The sequence below is a fragment of the Adelges cooleyi genome, unplaced genomic scaffold, assembly GCF_023614345.1.
Source record: "Adelges cooleyi isolate 19-005CV unplaced genomic scaffold, UGA_ACOO_1.1 ACOO_flye_CR_arks_rails_tigmint_CR_PRNA_9, whole genome shotgun sequence".
Taxonomy (NCBI): Eukaryota; Metazoa; Arthropoda; class Insecta; order Hemiptera; family Adelgidae; genus Adelges; species Adelges cooleyi.
In genome coordinates, this window is record NW_026096579.1 from 10,884,179 (window position 1) to 10,906,758 (window position 22,580).

At 34.4% G+C, this 22,580-nt stretch overlaps 1 protein-coding gene across 5 annotated transcripts in view; it reads right to left on the minus strand.

Annotated features, from left to right (window-relative positions):
* LOC126846061 (transcriptional enhancer factor TEF-1) overlaps positions 1-22,580 on the minus strand; it is a 48,977-nt gene that overhangs the window by 11,872 nt on the left and 14,525 nt on the right. For 2 of the 5 annotated variants that reach the window (XM_050585168.1, XM_050585167.1), the window contains 2 exons: positions 14,623-14,761; positions 518-823 (listed from right to left, as the gene is read on the minus strand). In XM_050585168.1, coding sequence (XP_050441125.1) covers positions 518-823; positions 14,623-14,662 — 346 coding nt within the window. In that variant the 5' untranslated portion in view covers positions 14,663-14,761. Of the gene's footprint in view, positions 1-517; positions 824-14,622; positions 14,762-18,917; positions 19,189-22,580 lie in introns of those variants that run through there. The other 3 variants (XM_050585165.1, XM_050585166.1, XM_050585169.1) reach the window with 3 other exon arrangements.

A 22,580-nucleotide genomic window follows, 5' to 3' on the forward strand; every position in this document is an offset into this window, starting at 1 on the left:
TCGAAGAGTTTTGTAATGGCATACATTTTTTTTAGTAAACTTTATAAGACATTTTTACTACCAAAATGACTAGAACTCGTAGAAAAAATTACACTTTTAAAAGCTTATACAAATTATTCTAGTATTTAGTTGACACAATTGAAATTTAATTTAGTAAAACGAGCTACATTTTGTTAATAAATGGTCATAGCTGTTGGCCCTATAATAAATAAAGTCTCGACCCAGGTAACAAAAATCCAAACAATTAATTGCACGATATAAATTTTAGTTTACACTTTTAAATGATTGAAAATGTCAGGCAGTTTATTTTTCCTTTTCCCACAACGTTTTTTATTTTATTGATAATTCGTTTGTCGCTCAACAGTTATTATGGACTTTAACCACATACCTAAGTCCGGGCTACAAAATGAACTTGGAAATGTATATTGACTTCCTAAATCTTTACTGTGGATTCATGCAACTCGACCGGCACCAGAGGTTCCAACCAGGTGGAAAATACACAAAATCGGTGACTTACCATACATTTTGCCCTCGTCGGACAGTATGATTTTGCGGCGTCCGCAGGGTGGGTATATGGCCAGTGCTTCCTGGAAGCTCTGTTCTATGTCTGGACTCCAGACGCCCTCCGCGTCGGCCGCCGACAGTTCCTTGTCATCGTCGCAGTCGTCCACGTCCAGGCTGAGGTTGCTGCCGGCGTTCACACCCGCCGCGCTCCTCATACCGTTACCGCCGCCGTCCGGCCCGTCCGGGTTGCCGCCCGCTGTACCCCCACCTGGCGTCCAAGGCGACGACACCGTGCTACAGCTCGACACCACCGCAAAACCTAAATTGGTAAAAAAAAAAATGCTTCAATTAAAATAAAATAACAAAAAAAAAAAATTGTACAAAGAATTCTCAAATATTTCAAGCGAGTTGCGACACAGATATTTTTCGGTAAGACTAGCAACACGTCTGTTTTCTAGTCAGTTCATTAAAAATTGTAGTTAACAGCTGGTGTGCAAAACACCAAGCATGGACGAATGAAGTGACTCCTAATAATTTTGCAGAAGAATAGCCTTTACTCTTACAAACAGTCACGTGCAAAAGCTTAAACAACCTAGATTATCCAAGTCCTTTGAAAAATCGTCAAAATATGTTTGTATTTGAAGGTGTTTTAGGGTGTTTGTGACTTAACAATCCAATAGTATATCGATAAAATATATAAAGGCGTAGAGAAATAAAAAAACTATATAGTACACAATCAATATACGCACACGTGCATAGAATTTCTCAACTAATAAATTTAAGCAATTAAGAGTAAAAAATATGTATTTAATATAATACTCGACCAGTTTAACAACTAAAATGATACGAGGTCTGTTTCAAATACAGGTTTCGTTTTTTTAATATTTATGAAAAGCTATCTAAACCATCCATTAATATTTATATAGGTACATACCAAAAAAATAATTGGGTTTTATTTGATTTGAATATGAATATAATTTAATTTGAATTTTTGACTATTGAACATTTTTATTAGTAAGACGTGGATATAATAAAAATGTTAACAGTAAACTATTACAACTTAATTAAGAGATAACATATTAATAATAAGCAACTATCATAGAACAGGTATGGAGATTATTTATGGTTAGTTTAATAAGTTTAACGTAATTAATATTTACACATAAATTATAATTCCAAACACAAAGTGACCAGTATAGAAAGCACATAGCACTAATTTTTCTTTAGTTGTTCATGTTAACAAGATTTATAATCTATAAGACATTCTTAGATATCAATTAAAATTGATTTACATTAGTTCCGCGAAACAAAATTTCCATAACGAAGATAAAATAACAAATATTGATTTACATCCATACGACAAGTTATATTTTCTTTACTATAGAAACAATTAAATAGCAAACATCGCTACAAATATTATATTGACTTACTCAATTACTAAAATAAATGTTTAAGGAAAGAAAAAATAAGTGATGAAATACAAGCGTATGGTTTTTAATTATTTCATAATATAACATAAGCTGCGTTGAAGTACATATATATAACACATTATCAATATGTCTCCATATTATAACAACAAAGTGAGAACTCAGTGTTCAAATATACTGTGCATATGAGAACTATTAAAAATGTAAAAATACAAATATATAAAACAAATTTTTACAATATGTATAAAGGTTAATAAATATTTTAATAGTTGTTCAGTTTGATACAAAATGTGTACAACGTTATTAAAATATCATTTTAATAATACTAGTTTGAAAGCATAAGATCGAGTTTTAAATGTGTAGCAGATCATAATCGGTTTTATTGGAAATATTAAAAATTATAACTAACTATTAATTAAATAAAATAGCAAATTTTATGTTCAATTAAATAAAGTATCTATGAAATATTCCCTACTTATTTAATTTGTCATGTTATTGTAAGTACTGACAAATTAAAACTGTTAATAAAAATAAATTGTAATAAATAATAATTCTCATTACGATGAATAAAAAGCATTCAAGTTCGTCTGTGGTAAGATTGAATAGTAAAAAACATTATATTTGTCCGTTTGATATAGTTTATTAATCAAAAACAGGTTTTTTGTTGGTGTTGAATTACTTAGATTACTTTAAACAAAAAACGTTTTCTTAAGGTTTCGCGAGTTAAATTTAAAGGCGTTTCTATTTTCCGTCAAAATAAATGAAAATTTGTTACCTAATATTTTTTTATGAACCCCTGAAATAAATTAAATCAATAATATCATTTACTAATTTCCGATTACAGGCTAAATTAATAATTTGTTTATCGAGAGCACTATGTTCTGCTGTATGATTACCCTATATTCTGACGAGTTCATAATTATTATTTTTTTGTGAAAATTTTAGACATACAACACTTTATGTCGTACCACCTCCATCGTATGCTAATGCCATTTTTAGCTGTATACGCTTAGTTTAATTAAAAATTGTTATAATTTAGTATAATATGCCCACGGTTACTCGTAGTTACTTCAATTTTTTCAGACACAATAAAAAAAAATGGCACTTCATATTTGAATTATAAATTTTAAAGAACTCAATAAACAGTCACGTGATTTTTTCACTAACGAGATGATATTATTATCAGTGTACAGGTATTATATAGATAGTATATCCTATATGTTTATTAGGCTAACAAAACAAATATCGATTCGGGGCATTTTCAAAAAACATAGAAATTAAATTTAGAAGACTAAAAAAAAAAATTAAAATGTTATAAATTAAGTTAGGGGTTCTTAAAACATACTAGATAACAAGTTTGTATTTATTATGGCGGAAATCGGTAATAACGGTGACGCCCAAATTTAAAAACAGTAGACAACGTAAATGCATACTAGCCAACGATTAAATAACAAATGATTTACCAATTTACTCATATGAGGTATGCACGTGCAATTTCATTTAGGTGCTTATTTCAGGTTTAATTACTAACACTAATCAGCTACGATAGATTTTCCAAACGCCAAAGGAAATGGGGTCTGTCGTGTTTGCATATGTGTGTGCACAAAGAGCGACTAGCAGTCAGAGTGCGCTCATTTATGTAGATTTGAAATTTATTTACTAAAACCCATTGCCCGTTTAGGCGAATAGTCAAGCACAAACTCCAGTTGCTCGCGTTTCCGTGTCTATTCACACAATTATATGCAAATTCAAACATTCTTTTTATATAATTATTATTACTATTAGTCATAATATAAGTCCGGACGTTTTAATTGTCATCGCGTGTAAAGCGCGATCCGGTCTAATACACACGGACGGTATTATTTATGAAAATATTTGAATAAATTCAGCTCTATAAGCGTGTGCAAAAATTATACTTACGTTTGTATAAAAATGTGTGCACTATAATATGGACAAATGGTCTCTTAACGTTCCGTTAGCCGATCACATAATACGGATTAACAAGAGACTATTTTCTGGATAGTCGTTTTTTGGAGATAATTAAGATAGTAGTAAAAAAGTAGCAGATAGACTGACCAAGAGCCGATTTTAAAAGAGTATAATTAAAATAGTGCAACATTAGTTGTAATCCTTTTGGGTGTCAATCGTGCAATTTAAAGTATAAGCTGTTAGGTTTGAAAAATTATAATTTATCATCAATTACAATTTATTAATATTATCTCATAGAAAAAAAAGACATTTAAGTAGGTCACACGCGCTTTATATAAGTACATAGAAACAAAAATTTGGTAAAAATCAATTGGGCATTCATCAAGAATAATAAAAAAAAACTGTAAATTACTTTTTATTTTTAAATATTAATTTTCGGTAATACTATTATATAATACCTACGTATTATTGTTGTGCGTCGACAGGCGCCGTTGACCGTCAAGCCATGTATGAATAATAAAACATTTGCTCATAATGAGGTGGAGAAGTACATAGAAAAAAAAGAAAACGTGACACAATGTTTCTATGCTGGTCGACGACCATCCCTGAACGATATCGTGTTAACGTCTATACGTAATACTGATAATGAATATAATACCGAGAAAGATTTTTACATTTTTTTTTTATGATATTGTGTATGGAGGAACGACAGACTTAAATCCTTTATAACCGACCACAAGTGTATAGGCGTTTTTGTTTCCGCGCGATTATTCGATATTGTTAATTTTACACGGGGGAGAGTTTCGTAAGTAGACTAGAATGATCCAAGGTCGGCGGCAACGGTGTTCTGCTTTCACCAATACGGTATAACATAGTATTTACCCTATCTACAGCAGTAGTAGCACAGTACTACATGCACCGCTTGCCATTTCAAGGTCTTCCTAGAGAACACATTACCGGAGTGCAGTAATGGTCGCGCTTATTATTACTTTGTTATACTACATATTATTATTGTAAGTTATAAAAAAGTAACAACAATACCGAAATTATAATCAATATTTTTGTATAATACTATTTTATACGGTTTAAAACTAGGATGATACAATCGAGAGTAACCTACATGTAATCAGAATAATTGGCAAAAAAAAAATACAAGTAGGTTTTAGTACCTACAAAATTTAGTACCTACGAGTAAAAAATTCCAGGATTTTGTGTCATCGCCGAATTTATTAACTGTTATTACTGTTATTTTCAAGTGTAATTGAAAATTAACTAAAAAAATATGGTTTAAACAACGCGATAAATAAGGGGTGGTGTCAACCGCAGGGGTTTTATTATAATAACAATTATGAGCTTAAGCGCGACGATCGATCCCATTGTAAAGTGCAAGGGAGGCTGAAACTTTGTTGTTATTATATCAATTGAACGCGTGTGTAATGGCCGCAGCCCAATGGAATTTATGGGAATTGGGTTCGAGGAATTCGGCGGGTTTCCTAAAGGGTATAATGACATAGACACATACCCGTTAGCGATTATAACCGTGGGCGGAGGCGGAAGTGGAGTCGCACGCAATATAGTTTATATACAAAACACAATAAAACGGGGGCTGCGCCAAAAAGAGATTATCCATAATTTACACTGGGCTATTGTTTTGCGACAAACACCATCGCGAAAACACTTGTTAATTAGTCGGCGTTTTTATTTGGTCGACAAGAAATATAATAATCGCCCTCGTCCACATTATTTATAACAATGCAGTGTAGTTAAAATAATAGTCGCTTTGAGCGAATGACACCAGACAAAACATGCAGGTATAGAATGTAGACTACTAGACTGTAGTAAAATTATTCATTTAGTTTTTTGTGTAACAGTGGACTCAGTGGATCATTGGAACATTTGGATGTTAAACAAAAATATGATAATTTAGTAAAAAATAAATAATTGATATATTATAATAAATATCGAACTATAATATTGAGCACGAGTCAAAATTATTTATTATAAGGTAAAAACCAGAGTTGGGAACTGAACGCATTTGCCACTTCTATGGCAGGGGACTCAAAATCTGGTTTAATAAAAAACCGTTTCATAATAACAATTAGTATGTCAAATGCAATCATTTGAATAGGAGGCAGAAGCATGCCTACATTGTGGTCTTGGGAGACGGATAATCTTCTATCAGGTCACCAAAAGTTAGTCTACCGTAATTTTGTTGGAAAAAGCATTAATTTTTTTTCAGTTTTAAATAGAAAAGGATCCGCTGAAAATTATTTTTTATTTAGTTAGGTTAGAGGCTAATAACTTGTTAGAGACCGAGTACGCCAGGGAGCAAATTCTATTCCTGCTTCCTCCGTAAACAAGTCAATGATAGCAGGTATATGTTTGCATATTATGTCGACTTTAACTGATTTTTATTTACCTATGCGGCGTGTAACCCTAAAAATAAATTTAAGAGCTGGGTGCAACAACCAGACCTCTATTTATTTTTATTTTTGTTAAGCATCAGCCAGAGGTAAGGCATAAATTATTTTCTCTCTCTAATTGTGGCGAATAAGCAAGATTAATTCTTTATACTCCGTCTTGAAAATGTTTAAGAATTGTAAATATCTGGTTGAAATAAAATACTAAAGTAAAGACAACGAAAGGAAAGCGAGTCAAAGGAGTGTAGTGAGATTAGCGAGGTAATTGAGCAGAACCTATGTGTGGTTACTAGTTAGGGTACTGGATAATTATTATTTAATAAAATACAACGGGAAATGATCTCGTTTGAAAAACGAAACATGTATAATTTTGAGAGTTAAGACCCTGTCACTGTTAAATACAATGATATACACAGCATGTTAGCACTACCAACATACACTATTTCCAAACACGTACTTTTTTTTCTGCGTCTGGTATTAGATGAAAATTGCTGACTATTTAAATTACAAGAATATAATATATACATTGTATAATAAAAATAATAATAATAACAATAATATATGTTTTACATGCTGGCTGTAGCCTGTAAATCATAAAGAACAGTATTTGTTTTAAAGCACACATGCTGACAACCTACAAGGTGTTGGTGCGCGATCGACGAAAATGATGAGAATGCCACGTGAAAATAAGTATACCGAGCGAAAAATGTAATATTTTATTTGAAAACGAAAACGTTAATAAATGTTAAATAACATAGTGAACTGTTTACGGACAGTAATTTCGGCGGTAGATTCGCAGAAACACAAATTCGCCAAAACTGAAATACAAATATTTTCAGTTTTATTTCGAATAGGGTACAAAATATTTGAAATAGCGGCATCCCTCAGGGTTGTGATAACCCCGATTCGTAATACCGGGAACAGCATCTTTTCCCGCTAGCGAACAACAGCTATTTAGTAAAATACAAATTAAATTGCCAATCATGAACGAAGCTCTACAAAAACATGTATTTAATATTACAAATAGAACCGAGCAAAATCGGAAATTATGCAAAATAACATTTATGTAACACAATAAAATCAACGAGCGCCGTCATGACACCGCACTGTGATAAATCCGTAACCTATCCTCATTTGTGATAATTCATTTGATATTTCTTTTTATGCAAAAAAAAAACACAAGCTGTAATATATACATAAAAAATATATAATAACACAAATGTAGAGAAAAAAACACTATCGTTGGACCATATGTGTACTTCATACACAAATATACTGTCTGCTGTTATTGCCAACAAAAAGGATAAAAAGGAGTTTTAAAACGTGCCTCATAAACATTGAATTCACAGATAGTCTACAAGTAATCGGTCCTTGATTTCTTTTCGGTAATCGACCATATAAAATTATTTTATGATAAAACCATCTGCTTTGGTACCAGTAATATTTAAGAATTTTTAACCAGTCCAATAAGAAGTTAGAATTTTAAGTGTTAGGATGACCACTGGTTAGTGATGTAATCACTATTAAGAAAACCGCTTTGAAACAACGAATTTATAACTATCGGAGAGTAAGAAATTATTTTTTATTAACTCCATAAACGTAAACTGTTATAGTGTTAAAATTTGTAAAAAAATATTTTTTGTTGCATGTCATGCATCATCATGCCATCATTTATCAGTGATTGTATAATTGAGGAGATAGATTATATTATAGTGATCCGTGATCTTGCATTATGCGATGACTATTTTCTGATGATAAAATGTAAATAAATAATTAATTTTGTTCAGTCTAGTCTGGCCTCCCCGCGAGAAATCAACATGGCGGCGGGTTAACTAAAAATAAGTATCGTGTGTCCGCCGCCGAATAAACTTGGCCGTCGGCCCGTTTTCACGTGTCAAGTAAACTTAGTGGTGGCACCGATGGAAATTAATTACACCGAGTTGCGACCGAATTAATTTTTCATTATTCTTGTTTTCATTTTTATTATTATCATCGTCGTCAGAGTATAGTATAGTAGCAGTAGTGACGGACGGACAACTATTGTGGCGTCGCCCACGCTTAGGTTTCCACACTCGACAATAAAAACTGGATTCGAAGAGCCGTTAAGGGAGGCCAAGAAAAGACCGAGCCCCTTATGTCGACACACCTTCAAAGACACTATTGTCACTTATCTGGACGCTCTTGGGGTTTATCTATAACTGTGGTAATATCAAGACATTGGAGTTAAAAAAATATTACACCTACACATATTATGTACGACCATATAAACATTTTATTTCAATCGAAATTTCATAACATACAATACACGTACTTCAAATCAAATACAAAACGAAATATACACAACAATTCGCGTTTAAAAATACACGTTCAATTTCTTTTAAAACCTCATAATATTATAATATTTATTGATGTTTACCATATCGCAGCTCGTGGCACGATATTCTAATGAAATTGCTATTCTATTTGAAATTTTAATCTAACAAAATTGGTCACATAGAGCGGAAAAAACGGTGATCGCGCGTCACGTCAATTCATTACTCGACGGTCGTTATATATTTATGGAAATTATCATTTTGCGATAACATAAGTTATGTTCGCTAGTAAACCGAAAAGACTAAAGTCCGATAACGCTAATAACGGGTAGTTTGGCGAATAGCTATAATGATATATATATATATATAGCTACAAAACACTAACAATACATACATTTTTTTGCCAATAAAAAGGTGACAGTGAATATATTATAAATAATAGGAAAGAATCCGTTATCGAGGCGTTCAATTTTCTGATTGCACGCATAAACACACACACACAAAACATTTGTCGTCACCTCGAATACATTATATTAAAGAAATGATCGAAATCGTCTAAAAATAATACTTTATCCACTCGTCGTCCCGTGATAGGACAGTGTATAAAAAAATAAAAGCGATGACGCCATGAATGAACAGTGGCGGCCCGTATGGAAATAGCCGTGTTTTTGTGGAGGAAAAATCGTCACTCCTTTAGAATCCGAGCCAACATCGTGCGGCTTTAATCTAACGAGGAACGTATGCCAAATCGTGTATAATTAACTTGACCGGCGGCGGCAAATAAGCCGAAAAAAAGACCGGGACAGCCAACAAAAATCTCACACAGACACACGCTGCGAGATTTTTAGCGAGGAGGCCCTTTCGTAGGAGTACTACAACTATTGCTTTTGGCACTTGAAGCTTGAACACTGAAAAAGCGCCTTAAGTCGTAAAAGCACGATATATATATATATATATATATATATGATTATGTATTATACGTTAATATAAATAGTATTGTAAAGTGTTGATAAACGTCATTAACCCCCCCGAAAAAAACGCATCCCATGCAGAGACCGCGTGACCGCCGCCCTTGAACATGTTTATTTTAAAAATATTATGAACATTCATTCGACAGACTTCGAAAACGTGACGGTTATTGCCTAAAGTATACAAGACATTTTTTTTATTTTTATGACACACATGTTTGTCGCAAGTCGCAACCAATACGGGCAATTAGCTTTGCACGAACAATTATACTGAATATCTGGATGACGGATTTTTTTAATAAAGGCAACAAAATTAACTGCTGCAGAGCTCGTCATTGGAGCTTTGTGCAGAGGGGTAAAAGTTGACAACTCTCGTTGTGGTCACGACCGGGAAGGTAATTGAAAAACTATTGTCTACAGGAGCAGCAATGTAAATATTTGCGACCTAAATAGGTCGGCTGATGGTAATCGGGTAGCGGTTGCCGTAATTCTAGAATTTACATATTATAATTATCGTTGATCGTGAAAAACCACCGTGAATCCTCTTACGCACACGTACAGACGAATAAATAAGTATGTATATGAATTACACAAAGGATAGAAGCTTGTTGTATCTTAGGATTAAGAAGCGTAATTTATATTATTATATGTGTGTTGTATTATATACGGTTACGCCCCGCGGAGAACCGGCTAAAGATACACACGGTCGTCTCTCATCGATACCGTCTATATACCAAACTCGCGCTTGGGTTGATTCAGTGTACGGTTATTACATGTTAATTCATAAAAAAGTGTATAATATACAATCGCCTTCGATTCGGAAAGAGAAGAAGCTGATTTTCAGATCACGAAGATCTTCTGTTAACTATCGCATGACCGCTACCGCGGTAGTTTATATAATGAGTCGTACATTACAATACTTAATAATATTAAACGGGCGAGGGCACTTGTTATTTTAATGATTTATGATCATTGATTATCAATATATAATACATAATACCCAATAGTTTTGACGTTTACTACTTAGACTAGCTACAGTTTTCACCATTTATTCGTCGACTAAGGAAATTTAATAAATATGGCTCTAGGTAGTCTTACAAAGATTTTAAAGAGACGAAGTAAAAGCGCGTCCCCTAATCACACAATAAGTTAATAATGCTCATTAATAGGAAGGCAAGTAAATCATTTGATTACGTAGTTTTCAGTGGCGAGCTGCCTAATGTCTATAGGCAACATAATATCACCAAATGGAAATCGAAAACACCACTTAAACGTAAGTAGAATTACAAAGAAATTACTGTTTAACCAATTGTTGTTCAACTGTATGTTAGGTATGTTACACACACAAAGCGTCTTCGATTACTCTCACTGAGAGTGCACGTTTTATACCTAATACTTAAGTCAGTACTTCGCAGGAAAAACAAAATCGTCTGATTGTCACTGTTCCCAGGGTGTTGCCTGGGATGATTAAAATCATGACAAAAACAACCAAAATACTTTAGTTTAATTTGACGAGAGTCAGTGAGTGTAATCGGAAACGCTATAACGATTGTTTGTGATTGGAACGTGGTAATATTATAATATAGATTATAAGTTAAATGTGTTTCAGACGTAGACAGTTAAAAAATCCAAAAAATCAGCAACTGATATTTTCGTTTAGACGACAGGAATGATACTAAAAAATCTTGGCGATGTTAAAATATTATCTTCTAGTGTGTTGTTTAAGCTATTTTCCGGGTTGTGTGTTTTATGGCCGCTGTACAAATTTATCTCTACTGTATGGTTTTTATACCTAGAGAGACGACAAAAAGTAAATAAATTTCGAGGCAATCACCAAATCTCTCAAGAGAAAAAAAAGTAAAACGACCAAGGGAAAAGTACACATGGTATACAATATTATTATCGTTTCCTTTCGATAACGTCGCTGTCCCTCTGTCCAACTCATACATTAGGCAACGCCACAATGATAAACAGTCCACTGCTGCCGTCTCCTCACCCCCAACCGATGACGTCCAAACCAGTTTGTCCACTCATTCGTCGACTCCGGACGATAATTTTTCTCGTCCTAAGATTTTTAAAAACCTTATTTCCGTGCGTTTCTTAAAGGTTCTTCAAAAGCAAAAACTAGGGCTGTTCTTAAAGATATGAGTACTCAAACGGGCCGGAAAACCCCGTACTGATACTGATGATTGATTACTAACTCGAGCTTTCATCCTTTCGTTTTCATAAACATAAAAGCGGCTAACCCTGCGCCTGTGACGACAGTATATCCAACCGGAGGAGGAGGATATTATGCGAACACTGTTGTCGAACGACCGAGGATCGTGAGAAAGCAAAGGATAGTATAATAAAAAAAAATATATTTTAATTATTTATGTTTTGTTGTGCTGCGCGTATGTGTGTGTGTATAAAATACAACATGTAGGAGGCAGCATACAGGTGTCGTCCGGAACGGAAAACCGGTTTTGTGGCAGAGTCGTTCACCACAATAGACGGGCGGCGGTGGTTTTTTTTCAGGTAACTCGTGTAAGGCGACGTTGCCAACTCGACGAGTCCCTTGTGGTCAGATGAACCGCCGCCGCATGTACACGATTTATATATATATATATATATATAATACATTACTTATAATAATTATCGTCTACGGTGTGGAGGAAGAGGAGAAAAACGGTGTTGCGCGTATATACTGAGGACAGGTCAGTCGGACCTAAGCAAAGAGAAAAAGAAGGAGCAGCGACAGATACAACAGGGGTGAAAAAAAGGTCGGTTTCCACGGTCGTAAGGTATCCGCTGTTGTCTGTCTGTCGTCAATGGATGTGATTATATTTATATTTTATTATTTAATTTTCATTACAAACGAAATCAATTTAATAAAGAAACTATTCTGCTAGCACTCGAGGTCGGTGGACCATTATCCGTGCGGCCAATTAATTGGGTCAAAACGGAAGGAACACAATACACAAATGTGGAAACCCTGGAGAAAAAAGTACATGTACTACGCGAGGAGGCCGTATTAAATGTAATATTATGTACAAAAGAACTACTCGAGAGCCACTATAACATTATAATAATCGACTATTGCCAATATCGTCAACAAAATGGCGAATTTCTTTTGAAACGTCGGGTTTTGTCCTCGGGTACAATATTCTTCTTCTCTTGCCGTTTTAGACGGCTTCGTCATAGATTTTTATTACATTTTTTTCCCGAACGCTCACGACGTCAAAGATAACCCATAGATTTAATATTATATACTAACGATGCACATATATATTAATTTGACGCACCTTTTTTAATATCATAGTAGTTTTACCACAAAGAAATAAACATTTAAGGGTATTTGAATAATTCTGGAGAAAAAAACGTCGCCAATACATTAAATGTGTTCTATCTTATATGTAGTTAATATTTATAAATATAATTATATAAACCTATAATTTCGACAAAAATATACATTTTTTAATGATTTAAATCGGATAAAACTGGAGGAAATCCACCTAATGTTTTATAATTTAATTTAAAGAGGCAACATGATTTATCAGATAGACTTTGCTTGGTAGTTTTATTTTACGAACAAAGACATTATTTTTATCGTCGAGATATCTATGATTCAATTATGTCAGGTAGGCTGTACTCGGAGCGCGCATTTTCCTACTCGTGTTATAGAAAATTACAGCTGTATAATACCTATACCGGCGAAAATATTATTATTATTATTTCCAAGAGACCTTTTATTACTGCCAACCATACGAAGGATGGGCGCTAATATGTCGTCGATGTGTATCAATGGGAGAACTCAGAACGTGCGTGTGTATTATCGTCGTTTATTTTATATTGTTGTATACACACACACATACACACACACACACACACACACACACACACACACATACTCGTACACACCCCATTGAACGCGCTGGTTCTGAGAAAAACACACGTACGGTTTTAAGGTTTATTATTATTATTTTTTTAAAGGACCAAGAGTGATTCATCGCGTTGTGTGTGTGCGCACCTGCGCCTTATTACTCGGGGCAGCAACGACAGCAACCTGTACACGACGTGAGGTACAACAGAACTGTTATATCGTCGTGATGATCGTCGAGAAACGCAGTCTTATCACATATTAGGAAATGGACATCCGCGTATCCGGTCCGAGATTGACTGGAACAAACATATTTTATGGAAGCAAAATGTCTCGTATACTTTAGGTACCTCATCAAGTCAAGTTGGCAACAAACAATTAAAAACACCAATCGAAATTACTTTTAAAGAAAACTATTAAAATTAGATTTAAAAGAATTTTTAAGGAAAACATTTCTGATTTCTACATTCCGTTATTCTGTTATTTTTACTTCTTCATTCATGATTGAGATTCTCCCTCATACTGTGACAAACCCACTTTTCTCTTAGTATAAAATTCGCAGTCCATACTTTAATAAATCATCTAGTAGAAACAATAATATTGATATATTGCCTGAAGACGACAACAGTGGTACACGACTAGCAATAATAACAATATATTATATAACTTATATCATGAAAGGGACCCGCCAACGAGTGGGGTGGAAAATAGAACCCGAGAGGAGAGGTGAACACAGACATTTCAAAGGGGTTACAATTGGAATAGGAACACAGACACGAGCAAGCGTTATAATATCATACACAGTTAAAAAGATGAAAATATTTCAAATGCAGCATTCAGTCATATTATTGTAGAATTCGTTTCATACAGATAAAAAATAATCGGATAGAGAATAATAGGAATGTCGCCAGTCACACACACACACACGTGGAATATTAGATGACATACGCTTAAAAACGTCGAACTTGTGTGTGATGCGTTCCCGAACGTAACAATGAGCGACCGCCCGGAGGAGGTCATTGGACGTGTGAAGTCGAATGTCTCGACCTTATACAGCGTCCAATATAATTTATTTTTAATATTAATAATCGAATTAACGATTTTTTCAATCGAAAAATTCGTTTTAAGCATACCACGTGGCCGCCATTTGCTTGTAATATTATTATTATTTGTGTCGTGTTAATGTTTTTTTATTGCACGTACCTGGGGACGTCATGCTATCTTCCTCCGACAACGGGTACATCTGAGAAGCTGGCTCATGAACATATAACCCTTTGCGGACTCGTAATACGCCGCTGGCGGCGAACGCTTCGCGGTTACACTGCAACGCTCTATGAACGGGCTGAGGGCGAAACAGAAAACAAAAAAACAAAAATAAATAAACAAAACTACATTCACACAAAAAAAAACACGTCTAAAAACTAAGGCAAAGAAAGTTTAAAAAAAAAATAGTAAAGTAAAAGGACAGAGTTTGTCGGTAGGTTCGATCGGATATGAACAAACAATAAACAGACCAGTGGTGTTAAGTGGATTTTTCCCACAACGGGTCCTATCTGATACTCGGAGATAGATTTCGAAGGGGTAAGACGGGGGAAGAGCCGGAAAGAAGAAAAACTTTGACCAACCGAAATACGATTGGGTCAGTAATGACTTGCCAACGACATTTTGAATTCGCAAACTTGTTCTTATTATCTGTATCGTCGGAGCAACAATTATTTGCACTCGCCGACAACATTGCACAAAACACAAAACGTCCAACGTTATATTATTATCGAAAACCGAGTATCTACACTGCGGTACAACACAATCGACCGTGTCGTCATTTGTATAAAAATATAAAAATTCTCATGAGTAGTTCGCAAAAAAAAAAAAATAATAATAATAAAAGCTCGTGAAAAGAGAGATAGAGAGAAGAACCCATCTATAATGTTTTTACGCGGTTCTCGGGGGGGAATTTACTATAGAAATATCTTCAGGCGAGACGACATATTTACACTGCTCCTCCTCCGACCCGCGGTTATAATATAGTGTGATCATGTGTGTGTGTGTGTGTGTGTGTGTGTGTGAATGTTATGTTATATTTTCCTTATAGTGGTAATAATAATAATAAGTAGGATTTTGATTTTTCAAAACTATTCGAAAAAAAAACTCCCGTTTACCGTGTATTTGCCTGAAAACGACGACAGATGAAACAAAAACTGCATTCTGCCGGTCGCTATTGAGGCGACAGCGGCAAAAATACTATGAATACTCGAGTTCCTATACCACGAGCGCACCACACATTGAAATAAACGCGCCGCATAGGAAAACCGGTTCCGGCGCGCGCGTTTATTACATTATTATTATACACACACACACACACACACACACACACACACACATACATATATATATATATATAAATATATAATATATTCAACGTGTATTGTTTAAGCGGAATCGATTGCAAACAAATTTGTACGAACAACGGTCACGTTGTGCGGCCAAACGCGGTCGTGGACAGATCGTGTAGTAAAAAAAAAAATAAAAACCTTTAAATAATATTAGCAAACCGATTATTATTCAAACGACGGCCGGAAGTTATTTGCTAAAGATAATTTTTTTGGACGGACCCTTTGGATTTTTGCCACCGTCGACGAGCTAGCTACGAGACCCACGACGAATATTACATATTATTATTATGGACATTAATTTCTATACATAACCCAACGCTAATACGGAGTGACAAGCAACAACAAGTGCACGTACTAGGCGATGTCATCTAGGTACTATATAGATACTATAGATGTCACATGCTGTTTAACGTGATCTTAATTTTCAATAAATTACCTTTATAATTATCCTACTTCTCTCAGACAGATAATATACCGAGTTTCCGTTTAACGCAAGAAACTATTCTTGTTGAAAACATTTTATTTATGATATTTTTAAATATTATACATAACTACTAATTATTTAATTTTTTTATTTCACGAGAAATGAGTGCCTTGCGTTTAAAAGGACGTTATACACCCGAATTTCTAACGTTAAAACATACCTAAGCAAAATGTGTGTTATTCGTATCCAGTAACATCTTTATTCTAAGGGCACGAGCCCAAGGCCCCCAAACTTTGTGTGTCTAAGGGCCTCTGCATAGCCTAAGACGGCCCTGCTAATATCACCATAGTATACAATACGGGTTGGCCGAAAAAAATACGTAGAACCTAATTTATAGAACCCAATTGTTTTTTATTGATTTTATGTGTAAATTCAATTCCGAGAAAAATATGATCTATCCGGCCGCAACGCGATAAACTTGTCACCATGCCTATATGCGTAATAGGGCAAACCAAAATAACTACTAATAATACTTAATTAAAATATATCCTTGAATATTATAATATCCACCAGGTGAAGCTAATTTGTAATTTGTATGAAATATGACAACTATTACAGCATTAAAGCGCATACATGCACTAAAATTTACATCCATGATTTTTAAGCAAAATGATAAAATATTTTTCCTATAATGTAAAAAACTATTATCATAAACAAAAAATCATACAGCTAAGGGTTAATATTAAATAATTTGAAAAATAATCTACATTTAAAAATTTTACTGCAGTAGAACAGTGGAGTGTAACATAATTATAATATCCGTTATATACAATAGCATAAAGATAACAAATTAACCTGCACATACGATGGATTGATCAATGTTAGATACAATATGATATTATAATATATATTTATAAAAAGAGGAGTACAAAAAGAAAAACGAAGGCGATTGTGGTGTGCGGCCATTGTAATTTATAATATAATAATATTATACAGATAGGTATATCATTTGAGATATCATTGTGTAAGTACAACAGTGCCGTGTCTGCGCTGCTAAACGGCTACTGGATATCGATAATATTTATAATAACAATAAAAAAAGATAACACAGACGGTAATGCTATTTTTGCAATAAGCCGCGCGGTTTTCATACTATTTTATTATTATGACAATCGCGCTAATAATAATTAATACTCAATAATTGTCATTCCTCGCGTATCTATATAGTCCGTCCATCATATTATACCTGGTTGGACTATATACGGGACCGTTGTTCGTCGTCTAGCTATAATTGTTTAATTAAAACCACGTGCAATTCAAACTTAAAACATAAATCTGAAGTAAAAATACAAAAAAGAAAAGAAATTAATCATCCGCCGTTGAATGAATGGAGTAGCACACGGCATGCTTCTACGACAAATGTATGTGTTAAGAAATAAAAAACTCAAAACGATTTGAAAATCATGGTCATCGGTTATTAAGTAATGATACAAGTACGAATCGAACAAAACGACAAATTAAGCAGCTTTTATATGGAAAAGTAAGAGAGGATTCGTATATTACAGTAATATACCTGTAGGATCGTATGCTGCTCGTGATTAATGATCGTTTCCTTTCCACCGGTCGTGGTCGTTGTACCCATCATTATCATAAACCCTTTGTAATGCGGGGAACTCTCGCTGGTTGATATTACCATTATTGTTATTCGAATAAAAGGTCCAGCGGAACGTTTTGTTAAATTAATACCCGAGCGAATAATAATGATTATTATTAATAATATTAACCTACGACTGTAGATTTTGTAAGTCAACGCGATAGTCGAAAAAGTGTTGATTACAGTCGTATACAAATATATATTAATAGGACACACGATGGAAATAATTACATTTTATCAATGAGTCGTACCACTCTTAACCAATTAAAATAAAAAATTGCATAATAACTCCATATTTAACAAAGAGGCATTACACGTTCATTGTCACTTTTTAGTAAGGATGACAGCCAAAAATAAGTATAGGCGTATCGAGTACCTTAAGACTCGACTAAACCCCAAACATTACAAATCAATTATTATTATTTTTTGTTTAAATCAGACATTTAATTTATTTCCGGAAAAATTCGACGTAGATTTTTTGTTCGAAAAAATATTTATAAGCAGTTTATACACGAAAACCGAAACCGGTAAACACGTGTATGGTTAATAATTATTCAGACTCGGAAGAAGCTGACAGTTATTCGTATAAAATATACACAGTTATTACCTAAGTCGAAGAAATGCAGTTACCGAGGAAATAGCGTTCACTATTATACCCGACCTTAATCGTTTTTTCCCTTTAATCGGAAACTTTAGAAGGGAAGAGCCGTAGGTCGTATTTAGTGCCACAGGAATTCCTAACATAATATTATAATACGCGACATAACTCTGTATTAAAAATATAATATTATTATACGCCGGTGTCATGTTACACGCTGAGAAAACAATAATCGATAATGACGAGGGCCCGGGGACTGTAATATATTCGTACAACTAATCAATCGTTACCTCAGCGCAAGCATTACTACAATTTCGTTTGTTATACATAATAATATAAATTATGCAATGCGATATTATTATTACTATTTACATTTAATAACTAATAATATATAATATTATAGGCAATAATAATAATAATCACTTTTACTTGTATTGTCCCCCCAGCTCTTGGTGTCCGCGATATTTCGTAGTAATATCTTATGTCATCATCGTCGTCCATAGCAATCAAAACACATAGTATACTATATTAAGCGTGGGCGCCAAAAAACTGGACCATATTGACCTTGGAGCACAGGATTTTGTATAGAAAATAAACGCTACAATAATGAGCTCTCCTTGTCAGCGTGCGAGCAACAAACACACGCACGAAGGCGGCTATTGATTTCACTTCAATCGGGTTTGTGTAATAAAAAAATAAAAAAAAGTAATATAATATAGTCGCCTGATCTAATGGACTTTTTTCATCCATAACGGGGGATTCGACCCTCCTCTGTCTCTTCTACTGCCGCCACCGTGGTGATCGTCGTACAATAGGTCCGGAAAACTCTTTATGTCAACCAAAAGCGTCATTTTGCTGGGACGTAAAAAATAAACAAAGAAAAAAAAAACAACTTGATACCGCCAAAACTCACAGAAAAACAAGCTGTCGGTCGGTATCGTCGGAACTCGACGTCAAGCGACTGTTAAAAAACATTATTCTAAAAACCAACAAATCAAATCAATGATCGTACGTACGCTCGGTAAACTCAAAAATGCAATATAACATATTTTTAGTGCACGATTAGTACTAAACACACGTCGAACACAATTCCGCATCGCAAAAGAGTCTAGTACCGACTGATTACTAATAATCTAGTAAAAAAAAAAAAACAAAAAACAATAACAGCGCAGAAAAATAATATTACGAAACCGATAAGAAATACCTGTCGAACGGTTAATCAGCAAATGCCGAAGCCCACGCGACACGATAATATTAATTACAGTATAAATATAATAATAATAATGATGTATATATAATATTATTATGACGTTTTCGGTGTTGAATTGTGCCATAATCGCACATACATAACTATTTTAATATTATCAACGGTTACGCCGTAGAACAGGTCATACGAAACGCATTTAACAATTCAAACGAGAATTAAAACTTAAAAACAAAAAAAAAACTAAATGGAGTTTATAAAATATAATTCTATCCCTCGGCGAAATCTATGCACACCTTCTTTATGAAACCCCTTATTGTTAATACAAAAAAAAGAAACATACACGAAATGCGTTCTGTCTGGTTTTAGGTTTACACCCCCACGCGCGATTTCCAAAAACCATTTAAAATAAAATTTAGGGAGGAACGCCCATTCATAAATCCAGGACGAGGGTGCGCGTGCTATTTTATACATATATTTTTTTATAATTACACAAAAACCTTTGTCGTAAAATTACTGTATAAATCACTTTTTCCGCGCCAAATGGTATAACGATACAGCTGCAGTTGCCCGCGCCGCTTCAAGGATACACGAGCAATAGCTCCTCCTCTCCTGGTAAACCAGACGAGAACGGGGTCTCCGTGGTACTCACAATATTTACATTTTTTAATACTTTTTTCTCTTCCTAAAAGCCTCGACGACGACTCACGGTCCGGCGCGTCGCAGCAATCGGTTGTCCACCATTATTGTGCTAACACACACACACAACGCCAAACAACCAAGGACGTTCTATATATTATTATGGAATATAGTAGTATGACCGCGTATACACACTAAAATGTTACATTATGTAGGTATACGGTGCGACCACAGATCGAAGAGAACACTGTTGTATTTCGCGTCGGACACGCGAGCAGAGACCTTGGACGTCCGGAGAGAATTAGCTGTTATTTATAATATTGCGGTTTTTTTTCGTACCAACTTAAATACGCGTTATATTGTTTGTCAGTGTGGCGGTCGCCATAAGCCCGTGTAGTGTGTAACATGGAAATATTCCAGATATCTCCTCCTCGACGACCGATCGCGCGCAGCTGTGGTCAAAATATAATAATATGTAATATTATTATTATTATTGTTATTATTATCGTGGCCGCAGCCGCTGCCGTGCCGTGGTACGTGTACTTGAACTACATAACGTATAAAAAGAACTAAACGATTACGAAACGACCGCAAAAGGGTTTACACTTTACACACACAACACTGTTAATTATTGTTTTCCGACCAATTACACAGCCGCTTCTTGTTTTAATGGTGTAAGCGGTTGTGTGTGTGTAAAATACCACCCGCCGCCGTATTATTATTATATTAAGAGGTGCTAAAAAAAACGAACGTCGCTCGAGATTAAATACACTTTTCCGGTTTCATGAAAAAAAGAACACCTCACTCTGGTGATTATAGCGTTTCGTACTCGAATAGGTACATAATAATTATAACAGCAATTCAATTTCTTTCATGCACACGCACGGGTTGAATCCCGTTCAAGAGCTGAATAACCGTGCAAGTCGCCAAAAAGTATACGTGCAAAGCTTGATTTCACGAAGGTATTAATTCCGATTAGATATACATTTAAATATAGATAACCGTTGCCCAAGAACACATTATTTATTATAACGAAAATAATTTCAAATCGTCCAATACAAATCTATGGAAGTGATAATTTTTTTATTCGTTTATTTAGACTGAATTCGGTATTCAATAGTAATTTTGTTTAACGTAATAAAAACCTGAACAAATTACTGGTCGTTTTGAATTAATAGTTTTTAAATTAGAAAATCGGTTTAAAATAGCAAACGAAATTGCAATGTCATATTATATGTTTTATATGTCAGTGTTGAATGCGCTGTCTATTCCCTTCTATAATTTTATTACGTACAACTTTTGTCAAAAACTGGTTATAGATCAGAATTTTTTTTTTGTATTAGTCATTCTATATAGGTTACCGTATTTTTTTTTTTAATTTGCCCGTTTAGTCGTTCTTCAAACTAATATGAGAATATAATATAATGGCGAATTTTTTTAATTTGATTTAGCAACGGGTTATCGTTATTTTAAATGTAGGTTTTTGTTCATAAAATATTAGAAAATCCCGCTAACGTATAAACATAATAAAGTGAAATAACTATGCTTGTTTATGGATATTTTGCTTTAAAACCATTTTTTACCTTTATTGTTATATACAATTTAATTTTAGCTTAAAAAAATTGCGAAAATCACCTGTATGTAAATAGGGCAGTAGCGACTAGCGTCCTCTTAATAATGAAAAAATACACCATTTCAAAACCGGTACAGTCTCTGGCCCCTGATTCACGTCGTAAATGTGTATACTATGTATATACATAAATCTATTTAATACTTGAAACAATTTCTTCGAGGTGAAATGTTATCAAGTGATACAATTCTGAAGACCCTACACTATGTGTAAATTGACCGTTAAAACCGCGAGTCTTCTGACGGATCGCAGCAAGAGAGCAACGACGTCATAATATTATCTGTTAGACAAGTCCTTATCTCGTTCTGTCAGTTCTGTGTTTTTTCTTTCTATAATATAATCGCTGGACATTTCCGGGGACCCTTAACTGTCTCCATGGTAACGCGGCGTTAGCGACGATCGCGGCTCGTGCGTTTTGTTCGCCGCCGCTGACCGTTTACCACGGTCGGGGTAAAAGCGGCGGCATTAAAGCGCTTATATGGCCTTTGATAAACACGGTCCGATGGGTTTTACTGTCGGAAAAGTGTCGTCGCCACCGCCGCTGATGCCGAGCTAGTAGTTTTCTCCTTCTCCGCCGTATCGTCACATACACCAGGACAGAAGCGGCGGTACAGGGAAA